The sequence below is a fragment of the Globicephala melas genome, chromosome 21 (genome assembly GCF_963455315.2).
Source record: "Globicephala melas chromosome 21, mGloMel1.2, whole genome shotgun sequence".
Classification (NCBI taxonomy): Eukaryota; Metazoa; Chordata; class Mammalia; order Artiodactyla; family Delphinidae; genus Globicephala; species Globicephala melas.
In genome coordinates, this window is record NC_083334.1 from 13,645,364 (window position 1) to 13,656,251 (window position 10,888).

Genomic DNA, 10,888 nt, shown 5'->3' on the forward strand with positions numbered 1-10,888 from the left:
AAGATAAGTTTTATTGAAGCCCTACAGGCCGGAGTCAACTAGATAGATCCTTTAAAAATACATTATGGCACTCACTCTGGAAATTGAACATCATTATTTTCCATTCTGTCATTTTCTCCTCAGTGGCTCGGCTCCATATTGATCGTTAGAATCAAGCGTCATCTCTGAGCTTGGCAAACAGCTGCCCTAACTTGGTTTAGGGCTAAAGCCTATTCTGGCAAAGAAGATGGGGCTGCTCATTCCAGATGAGATTTGGGTGGAAACGGTGTGGCTGTCTGCCAGAGCTTCAGGCATCAGAGTGAGGGCTGAAGTACACGTACGTTGTGAGCTGGACCCAGGAGTGCGGATCAAATCTACAGGCTCTGGAGCCTGTTTGCTAAAGGAGCAGACGTCGAGTCCTCCAACCAGCAAGATCCAACCATGGAACAACTGCGTAGTCTTGAATCTAGGTATGTTGCATCACATCACCTGAAAATACACGTGGCAAAGGTCAGTTATATTTCAGTTCTCGTAGCAGAGGAGAATTAGCCTGGTTCCTCATAAAATTCCCTGTCCATATATCATACCTAATGTTAATAGAAATAATGATTTATTATTCCTACTAGAAATATTTTTGGATAGTATTGTGTTAGATTAGCCATTAAGTAGCCATTCTGAATCTACCAGCTTCTCGCTTATTCATTTATTTAAAAAACTTCTATATGTCTAGCATTGGGTAATGACAGAAAAAAATGTGGCAAGAAATGACACTCCCTGGCTTTGAGAAGACAAATACGCTTGTATAAAATAACTTCAGGGTGATAAATGGGTTGAATGAGTGTTAGAGGATTCAAAAGTTAAAGAAAATTCTGAAAAACAATCTCAGGGATGGGAAACAGGGAAGGATACCTGAATGTTTTGCACATCGTGAGGAAAATGTTTGATCTTAGTTGGCAGAGAAGAGAGGATTTGGCTTTGCAGGCTGGTAAAGATTAGCAAAACTATGTAGGTGGAAAAAAGCATCTTGTATGATTGAAGGTAAAGGAAGAGGCAGTGGGGAGCTTGGATAATGGTTAGAGTGGTAGGGGAAAGACTGAGTAACAAGAAGTCCAGCCTAAAATTTGTCTTGTTAAGGTTACTGGAAGGGGATATTGGATAGGATGAGTGGTTCCATCAGATGGAGGTTCTTAAGTGTCTGGCAAGGGCCTTTGTGTTATCATTCATTTATGCATTTGTTCATTTATTTATCAAATGTTTATGTGTTAGGCACTGGACTAGACATTGGAGATGAGCAGACCTGTTGCTTGCTCTAAGGAATTCACATGAGGGAAAAGAGGCACATAGACAGTCATTACAGCATAATGATGGCTCTAAGAGAGGTCTGTAGGAAATAGCCTAGTAACAATGCAGAAGGTTCATTTTGCCTGGAATGGAGTCAGGGCTGAAAAATCTTTGGAAAATGTATGTTCTCACACAGATGGAACTGATGAAGCAGCTCTAGAAGCTGTTGCAGAACCATCGAGACACAATGAGAGGAGTAAATGCTGTAACATGAATTGGGGTGGGGGCCAGCAGCCAAGGAGGACAGCAGAAATACCTTAAAGATGCGCACAGCTTAGGTGTGAGTAGGCCTATGTTTGGGCTGCTGGGAAGAGGCAGTGACGCAGAGCAGTTTAGCACTTAAAGTTAGAAACTGCTGATGTTGTAAGCAGGGATGATTTCCTGGATCACTGCAAGTAGCAACACGCTGTGTGGGATGACTGTCACCCAAGTTCCCATTCACAGAGACAGCATCCTTGGTCATTTTCTTTGCTGGTCCTCCAATACTTCAGACGTGTTTTTGTTCCTCTCAATCTGTGGATATTTTACTCCTTTCCCCTTCCACCCCCTAAATGCCCTTCTTCTTCTGGAGAAACCTTATTCATCTTTCAAACGTCATTTCTCTGACACCCCAAGGAATTCCTCATTCCTCTAGGTAAATATCTCTACTTTGTATATATATATTCTTCAAGGACAGGGATTATGTCTTATCTGTAGCAAAAGCAGGACTGAACCTAGTCTAGGCTTCGAATCCCTGTTTTACCACTTACAAACTCTGTGACCTTAAGAAACATGGTTAATCTCTCCTTACCTGTGTTCCTCACTTAAAAAACAGGGCAAATAATATCTACCTAATAAGGTTACTAATTAAAAACTAATTAGGATAATGTATGTGAAACACCTATCAGAGTGATTTATTCATAAGAACTCAATAAATATTAAATTTTTTCTTCTTCCTTTCTTGTCATTTGTATTCACAGTGCTCGGCACAGTGCCTGGTATGTAGTAGAAACTCAATCAATTTTGGTTGAATTTACAAACATTAAAGTTTACTGATAGTTTACCACATCCAGGCACTGTTCTAAACCCTACAGATACATACTAACTCATTTAATACTCTCCGTAACACCATGAAGAAAACATTTAATATCCTCCTTTTATTTATGAGGAATCCAAGACACAGAGAAGTTAACTACTTACTGAGGCAAGCCCAGAGAATAAGTGGCAGAGGCAAGATTTGAATCCAGGTAGATGCCACTCTGAAGCCCATGCTCTTATCTTAACCTTTCTTTTTTTTTTTTTTTTTTTTTTTGCGGTACGCGGGTCTCTCACTGTTGTGGCCTCTCCCGTTGCGGAGCACAAGCTCCGGACACACAGGCTCAGCGGCCACGGCTCACGGGCCCAGCCACTCTTTGGCATGTGGGATCTTCTGGACCGGGGCATGAACCCGTGTCCCCTGCATCGGCAGGCGGACTCTCAACCACTACGCCACCAGGGAAGCCCTTACTTAACCTTAATTCTACAGGTTGATAGTTTACATATGATGTTGGACCTTCTGGAAATTTTCTGATGGTGATGATCTGGCCCACTCAGAGAGTTCCAAAAGTAGGATTGCCCTGTGCCTTGAACAAATCTATTCCTAGTATACCTCTACAGGGACTTCTGACTGCTCTTAAATTCTTGAGAAATTATTTCCCAAATAAAAAAGAGCCAATTCTTTCTTTCATGGGAACACCAGCTAGTACGGACATCCACAGAACTTACTCACGTGAGCCGTACTTAGAGGTTGCTTAATTGTTGTTAAGCCATAGAGGAGTCAGACGTGGCAGTTGCCCTTGATGAATAACCACCACCAACAGCAACAACTACCATTTCCTGAGCTTCTACATGGAAACACTACAGAGTAAGTCTTGCTATAGCTTCATTTTGCAGCTGAGAAAGCCAAAGCTCACAGAGGTAACTAATTCGCCCATGGTCGTAGAGCCAACAAATGTTTATACCTAGGTCTTCCTGACTCAGGCACTATTGGGGAAGCAAGAGCAGCAAAATTAGAGAAGCTGAATGATGGCTCCATAGTGGCTTGTCCTTGGTTTGTCTCAAGAGGAAAGAATGCAATATATGTTATCAGTACTCTCCTGGGTAGAGTTTTCACTATCTGTGTGGCCTCCATGAGACTCTCCTGTTATTTTAAGTTAGTAGCAGCGCAGAAGAGGAGCAAAAGACATAATGCAGGACGTCTTGGGTTTGAGGCTGGTTCCCCACTTAAGTCACCTAACGCCTCGATTTCTTACAAAAATGAGAATAATAATGGTACTCGGACTTCCCTGGCCGTCCAGTGGTTAAGACTCCTTGCTTTCACTGCTGAGGGCCCGGGTTCAATCCCTGGTCAGGGAACTAAGATTCTGAAAGACGCTCGGCCTGGCCAAAAGTTAAAAAAAATAAAATGGTACTCACCTCAAAGGGTTGTTGTGAGGATTAGTTGACATTACAAAGGTGCTTCAGTAAGGTAAGGCATTTTGAGGACATCTATTGTTCTGTCTGCCAAGCTTCTACGAGACAGAGAAAGACATTCACTTATGAGTGGGAGCATAAATAGAGAAGACACATAGGCAGAGAAGCAAGGATGTGGGCTGTTTATCACACACAGATTGGTAGCATTGTCACATGTATATCCCTGAGGGGCAAGAAGGTAACCCAGTTCATTAATTTTCTATTGCTGAATAACAGGTGACCACAAACTCAGAAGCTTAAGACATATAAATTTATTATACCACAATTTCTGTGGATCAGGAGTTCAGGCACAACTTAGCTGGGTCCTGTGCTCAGGCTCTCACAGGCTGAAATCAAGGTGTCAGTCAGGGCTGTGGTCAGATGAGGCTCAGGGTCTTCTTCCAAGCCCATTGATTGTTGGCAGAATTCGGTTCCTGTGGTTGTAGGACTGAGGCTCTCAGCTCCCAGAGGCTGCCTGTCATTCCCTGCTGCATGGCCCTCTCCACACATGGTAGTTTGCTTCTTCAAGGCCAACATGGGGACCTCACTCCAGTCTTTTGCTTAGGTGTCTTATGTAGCAATGTAATCAAGGAGTGACTATCTTACCATACTCACAGTTCTCTCCACATTCAAGAGGAGGGGGTTTTACAGGGTGTGTGCACCAGGGAGTGGGAATCTTTGCGGCCATCATAGAGTTCTGCCTACCACACCTAGTCTAGTCCCTAGAATCTTTCAGTTTTTCATCTGTATTCCAGCTTCCTGGCTTCCCACACAATTCCTGTGTCTCTCATTGCTAAATATTATACTTCCTTGAGTGAATCAAAAGACCCTATTTAACACATGTAAGAAGGAAGCATAAGAAAAACTTTCTTGTGATCTGAGAAATGAGCATTTCTAGTGAAAAAGGAAAAAGTACACATCAGACATATTAATTACTCCTGATTTAAATATTAGTTTAATATGAATTTTGATTTCAGCAAAATAGGGATTACATGACCTAAAACTATAGTTCCTCTAAAGTCAGACTTTTTCATCAAGAAAAATAGAATGCTTCAAAATAATTCATTTTCTGACTATTTAGATGGAAGAATATTTTTCTATGATAAATTTCACTTTAAAATTAACCAATGGGACTACAATAATTTTCTCTTTTTTCCTAACTCACTATGTAATTTTTCAATTTATGGGGAAGCCAGAAGATGAATTTCTTTGTAGGAAGTGAAACATAACATAAATATTTTCTCAGAAGAGGCCTGCACAGACAATATTAATTATAAGTGATGAAATGGTATAACCTTATGACATCTAATTTTGGCTGTGTTTTAGTGTATTGATTGATGGAATTCAATTTCCTTTTTACTTTATTTAAATGCATTTTATGGTTCCTGAGCAAAAGCCTGAAAGTGAGCAAACATGATAAGACTAACGTGCACAAAGTACACATTCCTTTCCAAACTGGAAAGTACGTACATTCCTTTTTTTTTTTTCCTTTGGTTACTTGGCCAAATAAGCACAGACTGTACTTGTGAATAAGTCAAGAATAAAGTCATAAACTTCAGGAGTGCAATGTTGAAAATTGATGTATGTGAATTTCCACGTAGATGAGATTCCATGGGAAGTCAGTACTGATGCAACAGCACAGAGTTGACTGTGCCTCTCACCCCTGGTTGGGGTCTCCTTGGGGCCTTTCCTTTCCTCCTTGCATTAGTGGGCTGCAGGAATCAGTGGATGGTGATGCCACCTCTGTCGCTGGGAGAACGTGGGGCAGACATGCTCCAAGTTTTCTAACGTTATTGTTTTTGCAGTGGATCTGGGTCTCTTTTCCTCAAATACTAACCCTCAACACAATAGGATCAATCTGCCCAATTTGCTCTTTCTTGTTCTCTTCCTTTCAGTTTGAAGGCAGCCCAGATACAGGTGGTGAGCAAACACTTGCTTCTGTTTTGCTCCGAGTCTTACTGGCACTTAAGTGATGGTATCTGTATCACGGGTACACCCATGGGGTTCCTGGGAAGATGGAGCCTCTGAGCTGGATGCCAGCACTTCTGGCCCTGTAAAACTGGCCCCCGCACCCTCAGGTCTCCCTGGTCACCAGCATCTCTGCTTCCCAAGGGGACTGAATGGACTTTTTACTTCTGGTGGTACCTCAAGCTTATGTTCAGCCAAGAATATCCCACCACAAACTCCTTGAGTCCCAAGCCTTACAGCTCTTGGTGACACATCTCTTTCCATTACCGTGGGTAGCCATTTGCCTATTAGCACATACACTGTGACAGCATGGCTGGTACATCAGCTGCACACTTGGCCCAGGATCCACAATTTTTCTACCTAGGCCCTGCTGTTGTGTCCGGATCCATCCTCCAGGCACCCTTCTCCCGTCGTTATGATAAATGTCTCTACAGTCCTTTGCTGTTCTTGGGACTCACATAAGGTTATGCTAGTTCATCAGGCATATTTTGAAACCTTCGGCTTTTCAGCAGAAAAGATCAGGACACTATTCAGTTTTCTTCTAGGTCCTCTGCCCCTTAGTAAGCTCATGGTTGTAAAATGATACACAGGGAAAGGCAGCACCCAGTAACTTTAACAGCTGAAATGCAGATAGATATGTTGATGGGAGCTGACATCTGTCTCCTCAGCCAGTGATGTCCAGGACTCAAGATCTTGCCATGCTCTACGTGATGTGAGGGTAAGGAAGGGATGTGAGTTGGATCCATACGGTGATGACTGAGTGCTCACAACATTCTGGGTATAGTGCCACTTACTTGCAGGTAACAGTGTTTCTGCTCTCAGTAGTCCTCTCTGACTAGATTCCATTTATTTCTCTTTATGTGTTGAAAAATTCTGCAGTTGCCAAGAGGCCTTGTGTGACTTGTTTATCAAGTGGTGTGATGACAGAGGAATTTTTCTCCAAAGCACTGCCATTATAGACAGGGTTCTGTCACTCTCTTGATTCCAGAGCAATACCTTCATGTTGAAGTGACATTTCTTCCTGGAGCATTTACTAATTGTCTCCTTAGGCGTGGACCTGTTCCTCTGAGTGATAAAATCCAGGTTTGGGGGCCTTAGCAACATTTTCTCCAATGTTTCCTGTATTCCTGAAGCAAACCCCTTCTGGTTCTGAGGGAACCACACATCTCTCTGCATGCCAGAGGGTGTTTGCCAGTGCCTGCTCCTTGGGACCAGAGATGAGCTTCTGAAAAAATATAACCATCCTGGGGCCAGAGAGGAGCTAAGTCAGAAGTTGCCAGATAGCTTGAGGAAGGAAAAGTACATTTCTCAAGGATAAAATAGTGTTAGCCTGTCAGTATCCCTGTCTCCCTCTTTTTTTTTTTTTCTGTCTCTATAGATTTACTTTTTCTGGACATTTTACACAAATGCAATCATACAATATGTGGTCTCATTCCCAGTTTTAGAGGAAAAAACATTCAGTCTCTCACCAATAAGTATGATGCTAGTTGCAGGTTTTTCATAGAATCCCTTTATTAAGTTGAGGAAATTCTTTCCATCTCTGGTTTTTGAAACTTTTTATCATGAATGAGTGTTTGATATTGTCAGATGCTTTTTTTTTTTTTGGCATGTATTGACATGATCATGTGTTTTTCATCCTTTATTCATATTATTATATTAAAATGATTTTACATTGATTTTTAGATATTAAGTCAACTTGTATTCCTAGGGGAAATTCTACTTGGTCATGGTATATCATCCTTTCTATATGTTGTTGGATTCGTTTTGCTAACGTTTTGTTGAGAATTTTTGCATCTAGACTCCTGAAGAATATTGGTCTGTAGTTTTCTTTTCTTGTGATGTCTTTGTCTGGTTTTAGTAGTAGAGGAATACCAGCCTCATGAGATTAGTTGGGAAGTATTCCCTCTTATGTTTTGTGGAAGAACTTTGAAGGAGTGGTGTTATTTGTCCTTTAAATATTTTATGGCATACACCTATGAAGACCTCTGGGCCTAGTCTTTCTTTGAAGAAAGGTTTTCAATTACTAATTCAAATTCTCTATTTGTTATGGGTCTATTCATGTTTATCATTTTCATTGAGTCAATTTCGTTAATGTGCACATTTCTATGAATCTTCCTATTTCATTTAAATTGCCTAATTTGTCAGCGTAAAGTTATTCATAGCATGCCCTTATAATCCTTTTGCTTTCTGTAGGATTGGTAGTGATGTCTCTCTCATCTGTCACTCCTGATTTTAGTAATTTGAGTCATCTCTCTTTTCGGTTGGTCAGACAAGTTCAGGTTTCTCAACCTCAGCACTATTGATATTTGGGCCCAATAATTTTTATTACGGGGGGAGGCTTTCATGCTATGTAAGATGTTTAGCAGCATCCTTCCCTGGCCTTGGGCAACCACTCATCTGCTGTTTTGTCACTATGGACTTAGTTCACATTTTCTAGAATTTTATATAAATGGTATCATGCAGTATGGACTCTTTAGTGTCTGGCTTCTTTCATTCAGCATAATGATTTTAAGATTCACCTATGTTGTTGTGTCAGTTGTCCAACCCGCCTCCTCTCCTGGCTTTTTTTTTTTTCCTAAGTAGATTCTATAGGATGGATATTCCACAGTTTGTTTATCTTTACCTGTTGATGAAGAATTGAGCTGTTTCCAATTTTGGGTTATTATGAATAATGCTGCTTTGAACATTTATGTATAACTCTTTGTGTGGACTTATGGTTTCATTCCTTTTGGGTGAATTCCTAGGAGTGGACTGACTGGATCCTACGGAAGGTGTGTATTTAACTTTTTAAGAGACTGACAAATAGTTTTTCTATGTGGTTGTACCATTTTGCCTACCAGCAGTGTATGGGAATTCCAGTTACTCCACATCCTTGACAACATTTGGTATTTTCAGTATATATCAAATTTTCTTAAAGTGTAAATTCATGTAAATAAATGGTTGCAGATATAAACAATTATGTATATTACAGGTAATCCTGAAGAATTATTGTGTTTTAGTAACTGTAGTAGTTTTTAGATCTCCCCCTTCTTTTCTTCTCTTACGTTGTATTAAATTGGACACTTAGGAAAGAAAATTCATATTCTAGTCACTAGTGGACAATTTAACCCATTATAGCTGAAGTTAACAAAAGGCACAGCTGTTAGTATCCTGGCAGGAAAAAATTTATTTCTCAAATCTCAAAATTACAATTGGGGAAGAATGGAGAAGAAAAAAAAAGTGATTAAAAAATTGTATGTGGAGGAGAGGGACTAGGTTGGAATATGGTGATTTCCACAATAGTTCTAATCATATATGGTCACGTTGCTGTCCTCAGACCAGAGCTCCACCTTTAGATTTCAAAGACTGGGCAGCCAAATTGTGCCAGACCACATCTATTAACCTTGAGTATGCTTTCCACTCAGTTTTCCATTTTCCACCATCACTCTCTGGCCATGTTAAGAGGGCCTCCTAGGAGATCAGAGGTCATGAGAAGTTGGCAGTAGCTGTGACTGATTCTCCAGTTTTCTCTGTAGGCCTTGATGCTGACCATTGCTGCCTTTACTATTAAGTTATCAGCAAACAAAGAAGCTGGAGCCGGGCTGGGTGAGTTGGAGGATGTGGGTAGGGTGATCCCTACCGGCCATAGCGAGTACCCTGGGAAGTTGTGAGTTGACGCGAGCTCCCCTGTATATGGTGAAGGTGTAGAAGAGCACAGGGGGCGCCAATGTAAGATGAGTGTGTAAAAGTGGAGAGAAAAAGGAGAAAAGATGAGGAGGTAGAGGAAGAGAAAATAGAAGGAAAGATTTTGTGACCAAAGAAAAGAGCTTTTAAAAAATACAAACAATATACAACAAAGTTTCCCATTTTTACAGTAAAAATACTCACTGTGATGTCTGCCTGCTCGTGCAACGGCATTTTTTTGGTGGTGGTGGGGGACCAGCACCATAGGAGGCACCTGTTATACCCACATGTGTCAATGCAGCCTTACCTAAATCATAGCACGTGCAGGATGGAGGCTGGATGAAGAGAAGTGGTCCTGACTTAGATCGGAAGCCTGGCTCTGCTGCTTACCGACCTCAATTCCTCTGGGCCTCAGTTTCCTCATCTGTAATGCAGTGGAGATAATATCCTTATCAAAGGGCTATTGTGAAGATCAAAATGAGACAGCATGAAAGTTGGCACTTGATATAAAGGTTGTCTGTTTACCATATTTTTGCATTTTCCAGTTTTGAAACATTATTCATGAGGGTTCCGTTTTGAATAATCTCTTAATTGTCATATATCTTCGAGGACATAGTGAGAAGATAGGATTAAAATAATTTCTTCTGGGTGTCTTTTACTTTAATTGCTTTGATTATTAGTAACCCTGATACTTGCAGACAGGCAGCACTTAAAGGATCATGGCTCACAAAGGTTTAATTCTTTCCACTCAATTACTGAAGCTTAGCATATTTTAGTCACCCTCATTTTAGATTTCATACTATCTGGCCTTGCACAGTTGCACCAAACTATCCTTCCCTCTTGAGGATTCTCTACAGTTTTTCTCCATTAAACCCTGTAATGAGTTTTGTTACCAAGATGCCTGCTGTTTCCATGCCTACAAGTCCTGTTTTCCAAACTGGCTTTTCTCAGGCTGGCAAGAGTGAACCGATTTAACTCCGGAAACATTGTAAACTTCCTGAAAACTTCAGTAGCCAGGAGTGCTCCCACAGATCCTCTACAGTGTTCTTTTTTAAAACATCTTTATTGGAGTATAATTGCTTTACAGTGTGTGTTAGTTTCTGCTTTATAACAAAGTGAATCAGCTATACATATACATATATGCCCCCATATCTCCTCCCTCTTGCATCTCCCTTCCACCCTCCCTATCCCACCCCTCTAGGTGGACACAAAGTACCGAGCTGATCTCCCTGTGCTATGCGGCTCCTTCCCACTAGCTATCTATTTTACATTTGGTAGTGTATATATGTCCATGCCACTCTCTCACTTGGTCCCAGCTTACCCTTCCCCCTCCCTGTGTCCTCAAGTCCATTCTCTACGCCCTGGTCTTTATTCCTGTCCTGCCCCTAGGTTCTTCAGAAACTTTTTTTTTTTTATAGATTCCATATTATGTGTTAGCATACGGTATTTGTTTTTCTCTTTTTGACTT

At 41.0% G+C, this 10,888-nt stretch overlaps 1 protein-coding gene across 1 annotated transcript in view; it reads left to right on the forward strand.

Moving 5' to 3' along the window:
• Window positions 1–298, forward strand: part of CFAP96 (cilia and flagella associated protein 96) — a 93,640-nt gene extending 93,342 nt beyond the window's left edge. Inside the window, exon 7 of the mRNA XM_060291511.1 lies at window positions 124–298. Within this exon, the coding sequence (XP_060147494.1) occupies window positions 124–168 (45 nt within the window). The 3' untranslated portion in view covers window positions 169–298. The remainder of the gene's footprint in view (window positions 1–123) is intronic.
• The last annotated feature ends 10,590 nt before the right edge of the window (window positions 299–10,888 follow it).